This window comes from Stegastes partitus, unplaced genomic scaffold, assembly GCF_000690725.1.
Source record: "Stegastes partitus isolate 25-593 unplaced genomic scaffold, Stegastes_partitus-1.0.2 Scaffold205, whole genome shotgun sequence".
In the NCBI taxonomy this organism is placed as follows: domain Eukaryota; kingdom Metazoa; phylum Chordata; class Actinopteri; family Pomacentridae; genus Stegastes; species Stegastes partitus.
In genome coordinates this window covers 16,276-35,723 of record NW_007577936.1, presented here as the reverse complement: position 1 = coordinate 35,723, position 19,448 = coordinate 16,276, and the positions used below count along the sequence as shown (strand labels likewise).

Sequence of the window (19,448 nt, the reverse complement as noted above, 5' to 3'; positions counted from 1 at the left end):
TCATTATCTCTGAAAGCCCAGGATGAAATACTCAAACAATTTCTTGGTAGTTGAATATTATACTCTCCCTGAAGACTAAGCTTTAAATATTGGCATTTGAAAGGCATTGACCAGTAATTTTTTTCAGAAATTAAGAAATGATGATCAACTACTGTCAATAACTGTTGTATTATTGACAGTATTTATTGTTGATGTTTAAAAATACAAAGTGTATTTAAATACAATTTCTCTTTTTGTGTAAGGAGTTTATGACACATTTTCCAAACCCACTGCTTGAAGAATGTGAAGAATGTGTATTCGTCAGTTAAGATACACAAAGTACTTTTGATTGAAAATCAGTTTGTATTTTTTTTACTTGAGTGGTTTTGAGTTGTGCTTGCTGTTTCATGTGTCTATCATATATTCTCTGACACATAACTGGTTGTTAAAGCTCTGAAATAGAGAGAAAGTTCCCATCAAGTGACTCAACACTAACTGTGGCTGAGTTGTTTGTCTAGCACTTGACAGACAGGAAAGCCTGTCCTCTGTGGCTTTTGCACTGCTCTCTTAATAGACTCTGACAGGCAGCACACACACACACACACCTTACATTCTGACAGCCTCTGCTCATATCAAATCTATATATAATCCCTGGTATTTCTCCTCTGATCTCTCTTCTTACCCCATCACTACTTCCCTCTCTTTTTACCCCTGCTTATATTCCATCTCTGTGGAAAGTATTTTTCGTGAGGCCTCTGAAATATCCTGGCAGCCTAAGGAACAGGGCTCTTGGGAAGCACTTTTGGCCCCGGTGAGGAGGAGAAGGGCAGGAGGGAGGGATGGATTAATGAAGGAGACGGAGAATCAGAAGACAGAGAGGGCCACGAGGGAGCGAGGAGAGGGTGGGAGAACTGGAAAGTGTCGCTACTTGTGAACGATTTATTGATTCGCAGTCTGAGTGAAAATGCAATAGCAGACCTCAGGAGAGAAAAGGTCAACCCAGAAAATAGAATTTAAACACATCATAAAGCACTTGTCTTCAATTGTGTCTTAGACGGAGCATCTCCCTGCCTCCTTCTTACTTGTCATTCCTCACCAGTCCAACCATCACACCAGCCCAGCTTGACTGACACGTGTACCATCTTGTGCTGCGGATAACCAGTCCTGTACTTCTTAAAGGCCCTCTCTGTGAACCCGCTCATGAGATTTTGCTCCACTTATTTTTATGTGGCTGTGGAAATGATTTATATCCGAGGGTGGCACCATGCCATGCTATGGAGCTCTCTTCTGTTTGTGCCAGCAATGTGCACGTGCGCAGTCACAAATATCTGTACACTTGTCGTTCTAGGTCACGTTCAGTTGCTTTTTTTAAGGGGAGCAAGTATCAGCACAATATCACGATATCTTTGGAAAGGCCCCTTAGCTATTCCAACAAAAATAATCAAGTACACTGACTGCATGTCAAGCTGTGTGAGATGGCTGCAATAACTGCTTGGTCTTTAGCAGCATTTCAGACTGAGCAATAAATTAGTCGTGAATCACAGCACTGCAGTGTTAATAGAAAAACACGCAGGGAAAACAAACAAACAAACAAACAAAGCTTTGGCCATAAACTTTGGAAAATAAAAGTTTTTTCAACAACTTTTAACTATTTTTTTTAACTGGTATGTTACAGGTGTTCTCATTTTTGTGAAGTTACAGATAATAACTACTAAAATCACAAAAAAGTATTAATTTAGATTAACAATTTAAACAGGCCCAAAACTGTAAATAATGTCCACTTAAAAAATTACTATTTTTTAAAGCAGTAATTGGTTCTTTTACCATGTCCAACAATAAGATAACAATATTTTTTACTGTATTAAAAGAATCATTTTGCAATTTTAAAAAAAATTAAAGAAAAAAAAGCATATTAAAGACTGAAAAATGGTAAACAAGTCTTTAAGATTTTCCCAGTTTTGTGAAATTAAAGATGATATCCAGTAAAATCACTGTACACAACAAAAGCACTATTTATTTTTATTTTTTTACATTTGGTAGCTTGTTCTTTATAATTTGTGACCATTAAATTGCACTGATTTAACAGGTGATACCATTTTTGCATTATTTTTATGAGATTTTTTTATTTATTTATTTTTCTTACAGTGTCGTGCCAACACTTATACGTGTGCTTGTTTTTTTTAAATAAAATTTTATCCACTAACAGCATTCACAAAGTGCTGTGCTGACCAGGATATTCTGCATTCTGATTGGTCCAAAACAATCTGCTAATTGGCCTTTGTCTCAAAGTGCAAGGCAGGATTTTCTCTCACAGTTCTTAACTCTCATCTTGTGAGTGTTCAGGATATTTAAGGTTCTCTACACACAATCAGCAGAATAGAAGGCTTAGTTTTACCCCGTCACTGTACTCAGTGCTGATTCAGTTTCAGGTTTGACCTTGCTTGTTGGTGAAAACTAACTGTGAGGGAGGCTGAAAGAGACCTCATGTACAAAAAGGAAGGAAAATGGATTCAGCTATCCTTGAGTATTGGGTACTTGCTTGTTCTCTACTGTAAAAAAAATAGTAACTGCAGGCTTTTTTGTTCAAACTAAATATATTTTTTAAAAAGTCCTTGCTTGACTTTCTTCTTAGGGCTTCCCTGCTACCTCGTACAAATCGCTGATGTAAACCTGTACTAAACGTGACCATCTGCCTTTGCTCTGCACCCCACTTTGTGGTGACACAGATTATATTGCGTGTCGACATTTTGACCTTATGCTCTTCTTGGTTTTCCTTCAGTGTTGTGATTTAGCAGAGCAGCACTTTGTCCCTCTCTATCAACGTCAAGTACATGTTGGTAATATGGCCGGATGACCTGGACATAAATAGGTCAGAGCACGTGTATCAGCAGTGTGCTTTTGGTGTTTTGACCTAGTTAATGGTTAGATCAAATAGGTTTTCCCTCAGTGGCCGACACCAAAGGAGATAGGACAAATACACTGGCTGACCAAGTTTTTAAGGTTTGACCTGTTCTGCTCCAAATAATGTGTACAGTTCATTTGGGAACATTCTTGGTGAGATTTAATTTATTGAATTACAATAATTGCCCTTGTTTTACTTTTTTTGCCGAGTGAAAAAGACTTTCTTCAGTGTCAATAATTTAATGCACACAAGAAGTGATGCATCAATATTTGAAAAATATGAAATGTTTTCAGAAATTAGATCACTATTCTATATCACCCAAAGTTCTGGTTTGATGGTCCAAATGGTTCCCTAAATTGCAGCCTGTGCAATTTGCTATTCACATTGTTGTTAATCATAATTTTGTTTTGAAATCAGTTAATTGTTCAGCCCTTTGCTGCCTCTAGTTACCGCTCAACCACAGATCTGTGGGGGATGATTGTTGAAATATTCTCTTTTCATTGGTCATATTTAAAACAAATGTCATGTATTTCAAGGAATTTTGTCTTGGAGTTTGTGTTGTTCTCAACTAATATTTCATTTTTACTGCAAATGTTTATCCATTTCAGATGTATTCAGTGTTCTTGATTACTAATAGTTGGTGTCTGTGTCAGTCAGCCCTAACACTGTGTGATATGTAAAAGCTCCATAGTATTTATATTGTCAAAATAACAGGGTTTAAGGAGTTTACCAGTCTCACGAGCTATATCATTGTATGGTTCTTTAATAACTAAAACTCACATTTCTTTTATTTTAGTCTAGTTAGATATATAAACTGGTCAGTCCTACTGTTCAAGTCTAGCTCAGTCTCTCCCCTTCATGCTCTCCTACCACCACCCCTCACTCCTTTATTGTGTCAAGGCTCGGGCGCCAGAACTGGGCACAAAGTGTAATATGATATGCTAACTGACCTAGATAGCACCACTCATCGGCCTGCGCTATCAGTTCTCACCCACAGTTCTGGTGCAACTGTTCTTTCTGGCTTTCTAAAGAGCGCTCACATTCCTAATCCGCCACAGGAAAAATACTTATTGTGATTGCTGCTGAAGCCTCTTTATATTAACACATTCTGTTGCTGCTTTGTGTTAGTCACAGGAGATAAAGTTCGACAAAACCAACAAAAGCACCAGGCAGGCTGAAAACCAAAGCACTGTTAATGATTTATGGACAAAGCCGAGTAGCATTTATCCTTTGTTGTCCTCTCTCTGCTTAAGGAATTTGTGAACTGTTGTTGGACAGGTATATCCCAAATAGAAAACAAAATGGAATTTTAAAAGCATTTTATGGATGTAAAGGTCTGCCTGGGTATTTTACAAATCAGTCACTTTTACTGCATTTTACTTACTTTCACTGATTTGCTGTATTACATTGTAATTTATGGCACACCGTGGTCATTAGCTGGGATCCCTCATATGTCCAGTTGGTTGTTAACCCACTGGTATTAATCATGCAGTGGGAACGTGGTAACAGGCTGAAAGTAATTCGATTTTTCCCATTGTTACTACTGTCAATAACTTTTCCAGTAAAGACATGTCAAAAACAGTGAACACTTGCTCATCACAAATTCACTGAATCCAAAGTGGCATTTTTAAAGTTGGTTTTTAATTATGTAAAATAGATAAAAGCTCCACATTTCTAGCAAATTGTCCTTTTTTGTTTTTGCTGGACAATTTTCCCTAAAATTGTAGGCAATTAACTGAGCTTACTAATCAACTGATCCCTTGTGACTAATCCCAATCAAACTAGCCACATATTAGCTGCACATGTCAAACTAACTACAGCCAAACTGTATACGAGGACACGTTGTTCAGTGTTATTGCTTCCTTTGGGACTGATGGTTTCAATAAAATAGAATGAATGCACTGTAATCTGATGGCAATCCAATCTCTGCAGTTTCCGTTTTTGCCATTTTTTACAACAGAAATGCAAGGAACATTTCAGTTGGGGAATATAATTATCTTACTTGCTGTATTTACGGCTCAACTTTTTCATGCAAAGTCACGACAATATTAACATTCAGAGCCACTGCTGGGGACTACTACAATAAGCGTAATGCATTCTCTGAATGTTTTTTCCTCTGTAATTACCTTGTAGTTTGATCTGTCAAAGACAAAAGACAACAGGCACATTGAGTCTTGTTCCAGCTGTGTTTTTTCATCAGACAAAAGCTTTCAAATGGAAAAGTTTTGTCATTTTTCTAGGTATGTTTTGCTAAAACAAGAGCCTCCTTGTCTATTGAGTTTCTATTCAATCTTGCCGAGCCAAGATCCATTGTTGGGTTATTTTCCTTTTTTATGTTTACTTCCTCATTTTCTAAATTGACTTTTACTCACAAAGTCTTTTCATTTTCAATGTGCTCTCACTTTTTACATATTTTTGTGTCTCTTGGACTTGGATGCTTTCACCACATTCAACCACTTTTGTGTGGGCGGCTGTGGCCAGATGGTAGAGCGGGTTGTCGGCTGATCACAAGAGTAGCGGTTTGATCCCAGGCCTCTCCAAAAGTGTCCTTGGACAAGACACTGAACCTGCAGTTGATCCCCATAGCTGACTAGCACCTTAAATGGGAAACATTGTAAAGCTCTTTGTGACCCACTAAGGTACAAAAGTGTTACATAAGTGATTTGCACTGATTTTCTACCTACTGTGACAAGATCTCCTAAAGCCTTGATGTGCATATTAAAATAAGTAGAAAGTGTTTATCTGTATGGAGCAATATGAAGCTATCCTGGCTGAAACAAAATGTCACAGCAGTCTTTGAAGCAAAATGATTGCAGTATGTTGCTATACTTCGGGGGGTTTTGTCACTTTGTGAATGAACTCCAGACATCACCACAGGATTTATTTTTTAAGCTTTCTCAGATGATCAAATATCAAACAACAATCAAACAACAAATCAAATCCCTCTTTTGCTGGACATCCTTCTATAGCTCTTTGTTAAAGCTTGTCCAGTCTTCTCTATGATATTAATTCTGACTTTGATTTGATTGAAGCTGGTTTAAAATCTCGTCCTTTTGGAAACAAACTATCTGGCACAGAGAAATGTTAGTAGGACAAATGGAACTAATTAGTTTAATTGAGTTTAATTGGAAAGGTTTTAATGTAGCAGTGATTACCAGGCCTATTTATAGTCCATGAATAGCCAATGTCATCACATACAGCGTGAGCATATAAATAACTACGAAAATGCACACTTAGAACGAAACAGTTCCTTTTCTTTCCTGCTCTTCCTCCCTCTTCATTCCCTGATTTGTTTTTTCAGTCTCTAAAGTCGGCTCTTTATGCATCACTGTCACTGCTTCTGTCCCTCAATGGTCTGTAATTTGCTAAATGTATTGATGCTTTTGATAAGCTGTCACTAACAAAAGACTGAGACGGGGCGATATAAAAGACACAGGTGTGTGTCATTGTTTCTGTGCTAATGTGCGTCTTGTGTGTGTGTGAGTGTTTCTGCATGCGCGTGCACGTCATTACACAGCTCACTGGGCCGCCTGTAATAACTGCTGAGTTTATAGTCGCCGCTGAGTGGACAGAAAAAAATCCTACCCCCTCCCACTTTCTGCCTCAAGATTGGCCCACATAAGTCACTGCCTCTTTACAATTGGCTCTCAACTTCAGCCCCTCCCGTCCCATTGGTCTTTCTGGGGTTGTTGCCTGGTTACATCAGAAGCTCGTATATTTGAGCAGAGCTCTGGATGTTTACTGCAGCACTTTTCCAGTGAGAGTGCAGAGTGAGACAACCTCACTCACACACACACACACACACTCACACACACGCGTTCACGCATTCAAGAACACAAACAAACAGCCCGGTTCAGAGGACGCCACACTATGCGCCCTGGCGGTACCCTGGCTCTGCTGCTAGACCTGCTGGTGCTGACGCTGACGCCACAAAGTGCTCAACTGGGATAACCTACAAACCTCCACTGAAAGAGGAGAAATCTGGAGGGAGGGGAAACTGAGAGTTCTGAAAGAACAAGCGTCACAGCTGGATTCTGCTCCTACAGGAGATGTGTCAAGTGGTTAACACGCAAAAAGAAGAGCAAGACAGAAATCGTGCAGAGTTTGGCGGAAAGTCAAGCTCGCTTCTCTGCTGGACATTCGAAAAATAAAACCAGACTGGACTTTGTTAACCTACAGGTTAGCTCGCTGACTGCACTGGGAAGAAGAGGAGAAACTGACAGACACAGCCTACCAGAGATACAAGATAACAGTCATTCTGAAACACGTACAGGCTCGATCCACTGGCACAAAAACCCCAAAACAAAAAGGGCACATCACAGTGAGAGAAAACACAGCTGGGAAAATGAGAATGGCCTGTGACATTCTGCTGCAGAGGTAAACATCAAGGTTATATAAGTCTTGTAGTGTGGCTGGATTAATTGATTGAATGGATGGATGAATGGAGAGATGAGAAATAATATGTGGCTGGATGATAGATGAATCAATGAACAAGAACTGGAGGATAAAAGATGTACGAAAAAAACAACAAAAAAAGGCTCATCAATTGGATGGATGTGAGGGATTGATTAGAAAAATGAAAAAGGAGAAGCTGGAGGAATGCATTAGCTTATGAAGGGTGAAATGAATTAGTGGAATTCATGTCGAGTGATTTAAAACGTTATTATACGTGGCAGAATGGAAGGAAATGAGGCTGGATTGTGTTTGTTGATTATTGTTTAGTTACCAGGGAGAGATGAAAGAGGAGAGAGACACAGGAGGAAGTGTTTTCCTGTATAGGAAAAGAAACGGATCAGAGGAAGATGAAGAGAAAGGGCCGTGGCATTACTTAACAGCTAATTGTATGTTATGTAATCCAAATATTAAAAAAAACGTGGGGCTTTCTGAGAATTTGTCAGCAATTTGCTGCATGCTGGGGGGAAAAATGGCAGTTGTCCTCTTTAATGAGAATTTTCTGTTAAATTAAATCAAATCTGGCTTTTTAGTACATCTGAGACAGATGCACTCATAATTGGATGAAATCACAACTGTTGGGATTCACTGTATGTTTTTACCTTTATTTAGTAACAAAGTGCCCAAAGAAGCTATTAGCAATCATTTAAATGCACTTTACAATATGTTGCCGTTGTTGGTCAGTCACAGAAGGGGGACGAAAGGGTATAAATGCATTTCTGTGTCTTTGCTGTACATGCTGAGTATTGGTCTGTTGGTTCCCTGACAGGAAACTAATCGACAACTATTGTATTAAGTTGAGAGAAGCAGCTGTGTGTTGGAAATGAATCCTGAACTACTTTGAGAACTAAATAAAATCAAATTAAATCAAAACCTCCAAACCTTCTCTGGATACAACTGTGAAAATGTAACAATTATGGGGGTCTTCTGTGCAATTTTTTGATTTGAACAGAAAAAAAACAGCCATTTGAAGAAAACATCTTTTGCTCTATGAAATTATAATTATATCCTGACGTTTTACAGGCAAATCAATTTAGAAAGCAATCATTAGATGTATCTAGAATGAGCATAAATGTGGTCCGCAGCCTTAAAATTGAGTATCTTTTATCTAATATGTATTGTTAGACTTGGTTTGACATCAGTTTGTGTTATAGACTAAACGGTTTACTAGCTAATTGGAAAAATGAATCCTCAGTTTAAGTGGTAATGTAAAAAATGAGAATGTGACTGAAATTTTATGTGATGCAAGAAACTGCCTGCTTTTAGTGAAATTTGACAGACACACAGACTCAACCAGGCCATTTTGCAGCTCGAGCCACAAGCAATCTTGCATCAATTTTTCGTGACTCCGCAAGAAGAATGACAAATTAAAGGGGGGTGAAGACGTAGAGCGCTACCGGGGAAGATTCGTTGAGTCAACTAAACAAAATAGATCATTATTCTCAGATGGCCAAATGACTTGTGGGGTAATTAGGAGAAAATGAATGAAGCAGAGCTGCATCAGTCATCTGTACTCCCAAGTGCAAAGCAGCTGATGGAAGCACATAAATGAGCAGCATCAGGGCAGAAAAACAACTGGATCCTACATCTCTGACCCGGTCTGTGTTTGAGTTGTGGATCATCTGAATGCAGACATCTGCTTTAAGCCCCTGTGACACTTTCTTGGCCCTGATCATAAATGTTTACAATTTCAGAGGCAGCGGGAAGAGCTGTTTATGAGATGTAAGATGACGCTTATGATTATGCGAGTGAGTGTTTCGATGAATCGCAGGAGGTTGTGTGAGGGAAGGAAAGGCTTAAGCAGGCAAAGTGTATTTATGTCTGAAGGGAGTAACAACACAGAGCAGTTGGATGTGTCTCCTAGTGCATGTTCACGTCCATGTATATATATATCTATGTGCGTGTGTGTGTTGGAAAGACATATGTGTGTGCGTGGATGAATGCGTAGACTGCTGCAGTGTGTATTACCTCCCAGCCAGGACACAGCAGAGTCTGGTTTGCTGACAACAGCACCTCTTTGGAATCACAGCTGACCTCCAGCTTACTTGCGTGCACACACTCGCATAGATTTCTTTCTGTCGAGCCATCAGAACAGTTGTTGTAAATATCGTAAGGATGCCATTCATTAATCTTTTTCCTCCTTAGCGTCAGCAAAGTTCCTCTGCTGTCTTTTTGTTTATTTAATTTGATGCAGCAAAGCACCGTCTTACTAAGATGGATTTGTTGTTTAGTCACTTGTCACTTGATTTAATGTCGCCGACACACAACACGGTGTCTCGCCTTTGCAGTTAACACTCATAGCTACATGAAACTGATAGCCATGCCCTATATTTGTGATATGCATACAGCACTACCATATGTTTAGGTTATTAAATGACACAACAACAACAACTGACTTGGCTATTTTGGCCGAACATAAGGCTGCAGCAATGAATAATGTCGCCTGGTCTGTGTGTTGTTGTAACGATAGACCAGGATGAATATAAGAATGAGTATTTCAGCTGGGCAGAGTTCAGACAAGTTCCTTAATGATTTTATCTCCTAATATATGAAGGTCACATCCCTGCTGCACATATAAAATGTTAGATTACAAGATGATATAAAGACTAATAGGTTCTTCTTCTCCACTACTGAAACTAAATATGGCACTTAAGGGATACAACTCTCTCAACATGCACAGAGGCAAATTGAAGGATAGAGTATTAAATATATCTCCAACCTTTTAAAAGGTAAATTGGCGATAAATGTTTCAATTACACAGTCCATGAGAGCCTTCCCCTCATGTTTAAATAGGACTCATTCCAAAAGCACATATATTGTACATAAAACCAAACGCTGCATGTATTCAGCCTTTTACATGTTCAGTTCTTTACTATAAAAACGTGATGGATTCAATTTATAGCACTTAAAAGTGTTTGAAAACAAGTTTATAAAAATCATAAAGTCAAGCCAACATCATAATCTGGATAGACACATGCTGCAGTGTGGGGATTTTATAGATGTAGTTCTCTTGAAATGAAATCTGTGGTGCATCAGTCAGCTGTCAGGTGACGCATACCTGTTTCCAGTACCCTGCTGCAGGACAGATTTTTCTTGCTGGGATCATGCTGAGGGATCTGGCTGGCAGTCAGCAGATTAGCCTGATGTGATCTGAGCAAGCACTCGTTTCACTCTGCCACGCCCTCACCTCAGATGCCTTTTGGACGTGGATGACAAAGCAATAATTAAAATTGAAAATGCAAATTTATTATGAATAATTAGTCTTATGTTGCAATTAAATCAGAAGATAAATGTTAAACAGTGACAGTGTGGAGCATCCATCTTCAGTCACTCATCTCTGGCTGGATAAAAAAGCCGACCATATGTTCGCCACTGTATTATTATCAAAAACAAAGTAGCTGTCATTTAGGTCACTGTCACAGCTTTTGGAGCGTCACTGCCAACAAATGGCTTCCAAACGCGTGACTCCTTAAGATGTTATCAAGTTCTTATCCCTGTCTGCGGCCGCGGCTGTAGGAACTGACCTAATCCCACAACTTGGAGCACTTCTGAAAGCCGAGCCTTTCTTTGCCAATTTGACACAATTAAAAAATTTATAAGAAACAATAGAATATAAGATAGAAACAATATCAGTGGGATTTTTGTTATTATTATTATTATTAGTAGTAGTAATAGTATTATTATTATTATTATTATTATTATTATTGTTATTATTTAAATGGAAAACAAATGGAAAGATGCATCATTTACCAAATTTTTGTCCAAAGCTGTGACATACTAGCCGTCTTTCCTTGTATTAGTAAAGACTTTGCAACTTCTTGGAGGAAAAAAAATATAAATAAAATGTGAATTAGACCTTTAATTGAACTGTTTTGGAACAAATAGCCCACACTGTAAAAAATGTATTTTCACCAGTTTAACGTCCTTTTTTTAACATTTAATGTCATTTTGCAGACTCCTGTTATATTAAATTACAGATAATAACTATTAAATTCAAAGGGGGAAAAAAAATGATTTATTTGCAGGGTAACCATAAAAAACTGTAAGTAATGTCCACATCAAAACTCTGTATAAATAGTATTTTGTTCTTTAACAATGTGTCACCATAAAATTACACAGTTTTACTGTTTCTACTTCATAGATATTTGCAGTTATTTTCGCAATTTTGTCAGTTGTGTTCTACCGATTTTTTTAGCATATTTTTACCGGCAACCTTGCATCCAGACCTTCACCAGTTTTTGTTTTGTTTTTAACAGATTTTCTTCTTTTTTTTTTTCTTTGTTTTTTTCCAATGTCGACTGCCTAGCCTCATCAGACGCTGGCACTGTGGGCTACACTGTGGGCTGCATTATGCACGGCTGTAATAAATAGAGTATGAGAAGCTGAGACCAAACCAGTTTATCAACCACTAAAAAACCTCAAAGAGAAAAATGAAGGGAAACCTTTTGGAAATGTTTTCAATCAGGACAGTCGTAATATTTCCTTTATGTCAGCCGGTACTCGACATAACGAAAAAAATGGAGGTTGTGCTTGTTCCCTGTATTTGATGATTTGCCTAAACTCGAGTGCTTCGGAGGACATGCTGTACCGGTCCGTTGCATTTTAGTGGTATCAGGTATGTTCGTTATTATGACGGCGATGCTTGATTAGTCAAGGGAAACCGCATGTGTCTCTTCACCTTGAGACGTAATCAAAACCAATTTCTACTACACCAGGGACCTTGAGTTCTCAGTGATTCTGTTTGTCCTTCATGGTGCCCTGAAGGGCCAGTAAAGGCGTCATGTACAGTACTTGAGGGCTCAACGAACACTGATAGAAATGTTACCTCTGCTCATTAGGGAGGTCGAGGAGGGCATGGACACCCTAAAGTCCCCAACAAGAGCTTCTGTTCACGTCCTCCGGGGAGAAAGGGTGTAAGATGAGATATTATCTTTACTACTTAGTGCTTATGGTGATTACCTAATGTCCTTTAGGGCCCTATCAAGGATCTATTGTTAGAGATGCAGCCACCCAGTGTGGCCCCTTAGGGTGCAACTCAGCAGGAGAGCCTGCTGTCAGATATTATCAGTACGTCAAAGGGACAGTCGCTGCTGTAGGGAGCCTGCAGGGTGCATTTCTGTTTAAAGGGCAGGAACAGAAAAAGAAAGGAGAGGAGAGATTCTCATGACAAAGGGTCTCATGTAAACTCAGTCCAGACAATCACTGACTCATGTTGAAAAGAGACTAAATAAATGTTGGCCTCGCACAAAGAAGTGAACATAACAATATCCAAGTACCTAATCAGTCAAATTGGGTTTGCAAGAGAACAAAAGAAAATCTTCTGATTGTGTCGGTTTTCACATTTCATTTCTCCTCTACCGTCACAGTCACTCCTGTTTGGCATTAGTGTCTTTTTTGGCAGACTTACTGTTAGATCTCTGCCATACTCGCATCTCTCTTTCTTTTTTGGTCTGTCTCTCCATCAAGCACATGCACGATCAAGGTTACAGTGTCGGGGCGGGAATGTGAGACGGTTGTTACATTCAAAGTCGGTAAGAATCGAGGGAGGTGGTGGAGGACAAAGGAGAACTCGAGAGAAAGATGAGCAAAGGGCCGTGATAATAATAAAATGGTTTTTTACTATAAAACATGATGAGGTGGAATGAGAGCAAGAACAAGTGGAAAAAACCGTATGAGAATAAAGACCGACAAAAAAAAAAAAAAGAGTCAAAAACAGCTGAGCGAAAATGGTAAAAGAAGAAGAAAAACGATAGAGGGCAATATCGTTTCCTATCTTCCATTAATAATTCAGTTTGTATCGATCCACCTGAGCACTTCTTGATGCATTAGAAGTGTGTGTGGTTGTGTTAAAGAGGCAGAACACACATGCACACAAAAAGCTTGCATAATGTCAGCTGTTGTTTTTCTAATGAGGTGAGTTTGACCGCCTCAGACACGCACACACACACACACACACACACACACACAGAGTATATATGGGAGGTGTCCAGGCACTTGGGCATAATGTGAATGACCTTGTGTGAGTGTGAGTTGTGTAGGAGTGTTATATAAATCCTGACGTGCCTGTCAGTGAGTGTGTTTTTGAATCTCGTGTAAGGACACATCTCAGCCGCCTCCCTGTTTCATGCCACACACACACACACACACACACACACACACACACACACACGTCCTTGCTTATGGAGGAACATCGAAGAACAAAAATGCCACTGCACACACCCTTCTATCTGATCAGCAGGGAGTAGCAGAGCTCTGCAGCCTAAATAACAATCTGCCCACCCAGAGTGGCGCCACTAACTACAACATTGTGTATTTGTGTGTGTGTGTGTGTGTGTGTGTGTTTGTGTATGTGGAAGACTTTTGTGGATTGTCATTTGGCACAAGGGAAAATAAACTCATCATACTGACAACTGACGTTCACATTTCTTTCATTCGATTTCACCTACATTTCACTAAAAACTTCCTCAGCGCTTGATTTCCTCTCCGTCTCTCTCTCGAACGTGCACACAGTTTACAAAACCGTGTTCATTGTTAACATCATTATTGTCATTCTTCTTCCCTGTTTTGACTCTTGCTGCACGACACTCACACACACACACACTCTCCAAGGTCATTTTGTCAGTATAGGAGGAGAGTCGAAGAGTACGTGATGTTCTAATCGAGTTGTCCTTTTCCCCTCTCTGACTCTGCAGCTCCCACCTCTCCTCAATATCCATCCTGCCCGCTGACTCTGCTGAGTAAGTCCACACTGACATACATGAGCACCTCTTCATGTTCACTCAGCCATATATGCATGACAGCTTCACAAGTGGATGCACAGCTAATATCCTAAAGGAACACACTCTTAATACACAATATATATTGACGTTTACACACATGAAGCTGTGATAAATTGCAGCTAAACTGATAAAAAAAGTGGTGTGATGAATCGTGTGACTAATGGTGCAAAATCCTAAATCAGTTTCTTAGAAATCTGTGTCATATAACAATGTGATTATAGAAAAACAGTGTGTATGGGAGAGCCAAGTTAGCCGCTAGTGTGAGGAAGCAGTAAAAGACCCATCTGCTCGAGACGCACAAATAAGTACCAAAAAAACCCAAATAACGTTTAGGCAGTGCTGAGAGGGAAGTATTGGAAAGAACAGGTACAAGGTTAAGAGGAACAGATAAGGAGGAAAGCAGGCCTTGTTTTGATTATGAAGCTAAACTAAAGCATTTTGCATGCCTTGGTGCTTCCAGAGCCGCAGGGACACGAACTCAGCAATCACATGACTGTCAGGCCTCTGCTTCCTCACTACATGATGTGGAAACAGAATAAAATAATTATCGAAGGTGCTGTGCAATAATATGGGTTCACTGACCTCAAGGCTTTTCTGAAACCTCAACGTGACCTCTGTAAATGGTTTTGCTCCGCTTACTGTCATGTGTTAGAATTAGAGAATATTTTGCACTTTTGCTTGAAAAAATACTTGTATAATTAATCAAAACACTGGACTATGTATTTCTTAGCTGCTATGATTATGCTCCTCAGAGTTGCTTTCACCACATTTTTTTTAATAAGCCAAAAAAACATATGCCTTTTATATTGAACTCAATGTTTACTGTCAACATCATCTAATAAAACAAAAAAAAAAGTCATTTAAAAAAGCAAACGGCTGGATGCATGTCAGAAATATTCAGTAAAGCAAGACAATGTAATTAAATAAACAGTTTTAAATACGTGCTGTGTTCTGGATAATCCGTTTGAATAGCTTTTGCCGTTGCATGCTGCCATTTACTCACATTATGAAGCACTTAAAAAGCATTAAAAATCACAACTTGTACCCTACAAATTAAATACATAAATAAAAATACAGCTTCCAGCTTGTAGGCAAAATGTGTCACTCGCATTTTGCTCTGCGTTTCATTAAACAGAGACTCGGTGCCTTTCGTGGTAATGTCCGAGCACATTTCCAGAAATGCGTCAGGAGTACGAGGGCTCTGGTTACCTTGACAGGCGTCTGTCTCTGAGTGTGATTCATGCCTTCACCTTGCTCTGGCCACCAGGAAGCCGACAGTAACGCACACAATGCCTCTGTTCACCGTGTGTGAATAAAAAAGACTGCAAGCGCACCGTCTTTTACTGCTTATGTGTTTGTTTCTGGTTGTGGCCGTACGTCTGTGATGTATCGGTATTATTAGCTGAGCTTCATGCAGAGGCTGCTGTAAGTGAAGGTGAGCATGTGGCGCACAGTTTGTGTCCGAATGTGTGTTTCTATATTCACCGCTCACACACATTTATTTGACCCAATGTGAGTTTTTGCCTTAAATGGACATAGCAAAAAACCCAAACGCAGTTATGTCCCGGCGCCAGGTCGCCCATGTGTGAATGCGTCGTAGACACCTGACACAACCAGCATGATGTCGCTGTTAACTGTATATTTAGTGGCACAAAGCAAATGTAATGAAAGAACAAAAACAGCTAAGTAATGTAAATGTGCAAATTAAAGGAAAAAGTAGATGTGACACAGATGAAACCCGATGAAGAGAAGAAGCCAATGAGCAGTTGGTGTGGAGGAGTTGGAGCGAGCTGGGTGTTTTCCCATTTAATGTCTTTTCCTACCGGCGCTGCAACCTCTACTGCTGTCTAAGCTGGAATAGTGACAAAGCTAACAGACTGCAATAAGCCCGAGTAAATGAGGGAGGAATACATTATCATCACACAAACGCGGTCCAGCAAATGAAGCCAGATAAATGAAATCGCAGTAGAGCCTGTGGATAAACCGTTCCATGTCAGCGTAGGAGAGGTCAGCGTGTGACTGCTGCTGTTACCTTTTATAGGCCGTAACGTCCTCTCCTCCTGTCTCCTCCCGTCTCCTCCTGGCTCAGTTTAAGCATTATTAATCCTTTTAGAACTGGAACAGGTTATTGACTTAATAAGGACTGGTTAAATAGCTCAGAATGGAAAAGAAAGCATTTCGGTGATTAATAGTCTCATTCCTTTCAATATTACCCTTTCAGTAAATGTCTCTGTGTGTTTTTGATTGCCAGATATTCAGCAACAATGCACTCTTTTTTTTATCAGAAGCTCAACTCATTTGTCCCTCCATTGATCAGTCGAGGCCTTTCTGTACATTCATTGAGGCTGACAGTTGGGATTTTGTGACGAGGCGCTCATGTGGTTCCAGAAATGCAGGTTTAACTTGTGCATCACGACCGCTAAACCTTAGCCTGAAAACAAACATCTTCATTAAATGGGTGAACAATCCACTAAGCTTATTTGATTCAGTGCAACTGAGCTTAAGAGCACATTGCCATGTCGAGACACAACGCAGAGCATTACACGTAAGAGAACGTTTGTAGAACAGTCGTGGAAGTTAGCAGTTTTTGTCCTGATTGGAAGTATCACAGAAAACTCAAATTTGCAGCACTGTACTGATGTAGCTTTGGTAATTTGTAGGAGAGTTTTCTCATAGTATTTAGTAGATTTTTGATGTTCTATGGAGCGGGAACAGTTTTTTTTCAGTTGTATTTTATTTTACAAGGCCAGGAGCAATTTATCAATTTCCAGCCCTGAATACACCTTTTACTAAAATGCCTAAAGTATTATTTTTTTTAGCAATCAAAACAGCTGTAGAGTTTGATGTCATTTAGTTTTTATCTACCTGATGCACCACAGGTTGGAGAAGCATGCCCTGCAGCAGTGGTGTTTGGTTTATGGTTATGGCTCACTTTATGTGGATTTACTTGGATATTTTTGTTGGCAATTGTGAGATTTTTCCTTGTGTGGAGTAAAAATACTGAATAAACAGAGAAAACATGGTCACAGGATCTCATCCAAAGTAGTTAGGTAAACTCAGGTAAACCTTTGACTCCACTCTGTTGTGGTCTGTTACAGTTTAACCTCATTACTGTTGAGCTAAACTCTCTCCTGCACTGCCACTCAGTAATGAACATGGCTTTAAAAAGAGACGCTCATAGTAGCTGTCGACCTTGTCAAAGTTTAGAAATCATAGCCTTCATAAAAACAGCTGAGGTCCAGCTTATAAAACTAATAATTTCAAGACTGTCTGACCACTGGGGTCACCTTTGAAGCAAAATCCTTGTATTTTTTTATAAAAATCTGTGAGACTCAAAACATATAATCATGTGGAAAAAAATGTCCTTTCTTGTAAAACATAACCTTCATCACACACTAAGTCGACAGGTAAATTAATCTGACGGATTTATTTGTGCTCTACCAGGATAATTCAGCGAACCATCAGAGCTGCAGTGGAGCAGCACTTCTTTGAGCTGAAAACCTCCATCGACCAAGACCTCAGTAACTACGACAGCCAGGGGTAAGAGTGCACACGGAAACACACAACACAACACAACCATATGCATACGTACATAAAAACCACATGCACTTGGATCAAGTTAAATCAGACGATAGATTAGTTTGACACCTTTAGGAAAAACCCCTGTTGTTGCACCTGCTGGTAGAGACGTGTGTTACACGGATTCCTCGGTGGTTGAAAGTGGCATCAGATGACTTTAAGAAACATATTTGCCATAGCGTACATTGCGTACAAAGGGACAAAGCAGGCCAGATGGTTCAGGTTACCAATAAACACGCAGAGAGCTGTGATGCTAACTAGCAAACTCTACTTGTTGACGGGAACAGCTGTTCAGTGGTCAGTCACCTTTAAGACAAAACAAAATGTCACCGAGTAACAAACATCCAGGAGACGCACACCATGAATATGGGACGTACTAAAATAAGAAATTTTTGCCACTCCACATAGCAGCCACATCGGTATGGTGTTATTTCAGTGGACGGTTTGGTATTTGGACCTTTGTTATTTAAACTGTTGATACTTTGATTGTTTTATTAAAAATGTTCAATGTAATTTTCCAGGGAAAGTCCCAGTGAGCCTGCAGAACAGGGTTGCCATGGAGACGAGGAGCAAACAACTGACCCTAAGGACAGTCCCTGCGACACGGAAGAGGAGACCCCACTCAATCAGACCGAGCAGCACATACAACAAAGTCAGAAAGACACACAGGTCAGTGGGACATCAAACACACACCCAAAGAAACCGCTTACAGTCATCAGGTAAATCTCTAACATTGTTTATTTGGTACCTTAATGTAACACTGCCAAAAATAGGATCTCACCCATGCACACAAACTGTAAGCAAAGTCAGTGGAGTGGAGTCTCCCCCCTCCCCAAGAAAACTCACAATACATAGATCCAAACAAGTTTGTGTGTGGGCTCGCAGCATATTTCCCATAGCCAGCCTCCTTCCTGTCTCAGTGTGTCAGTTCATTCCGAGGCTGAATGTTTGATATTATCAGCACAGACTATCTTTGTTCTGCTCTGATTGCTACAATAGCTGGAATTCTACCGGGATAGCAAGAGAGCAAGAGACAACAACAAGCCTGTTTCACAAATACACACACTTGGACACACACAGATCGATGAATACACAATGACATACAGGCAAGGTATTGTTCTTATTAACATACAGTCAGGATTAAATGACGTAAGGCCTGTGTCAGCTCCCACGCTTTAACCAGAGCAAAGTTTTCCATCTACAGTAAGCCAGGAGAGACTAAGTGTAATTGTTGACAGTGTTCACAACAAGGGAAATTTCGATAAGACAGGATTACATGTTTGAATCACAGTCCCACATCTTGTATTTAACACATACAGAAAATGTCTCAGCTGTGCCACCTGTACATCCGTCTTTTATCTTTCAACTTAACCATCTGGAAGGTACGAATGTTTCTCCTTATTTAAGATTTTGCTTTAGGGAGCCACACTGGATACATGTTGTTTTTTTTTTTTTCAGTGTGCCACATACAATTTTAGTAAAGCTTGTCACAGTGAAAATCAAAACCCCTCAGTGCTGCTTCCCCCCCTGAGCCTCAGTGGCTCTTTTCCCAAGAACCATTTTAGCGTGCAGATGGAGAGGTGAGGAGCAGACAACATGGCAGACGGAGTGAGATGTGTCCCAGGACTGAAGAGAAACCTGTCACTTGTTTAAACAGTAATTTGGAGGAGTTTCTTTAAATAGATCAGCCAGAAGCCAAAGAATGACAGCTGCATCTTTGCACCAAACTACAACACAGACACACACCGTTTACTGTC

The 19,448-nt window shown here is 39.7% G+C and overlaps 1 protein-coding gene across 5 annotated transcripts in view; it reads left to right on the top strand.

Annotated features, from left to right (window-relative positions):
- Positions 1-19,448, top strand: part of fam13b (family with sequence similarity 13 member B) — an 84,609-nt gene that overhangs the window by 49,436 nt on the left and 15,725 nt on the right. For all 5 annotated transcript variants that reach the window (XM_008280653.1, XM_008280654.1, XM_008280652.1 and 2 more), the window contains exons 8-10: positions 14,026-14,070; positions 17,557-17,652; positions 18,213-18,360. In XM_008280653.1, the coding sequence (XP_008278875.1) occupies positions 14,026-14,070; positions 17,557-17,652; positions 18,213-18,360 (289 nt within the window). The remainder of the gene's footprint in view (positions 1-14,025; positions 14,071-17,556; positions 17,653-18,212; positions 18,361-19,448) is intronic.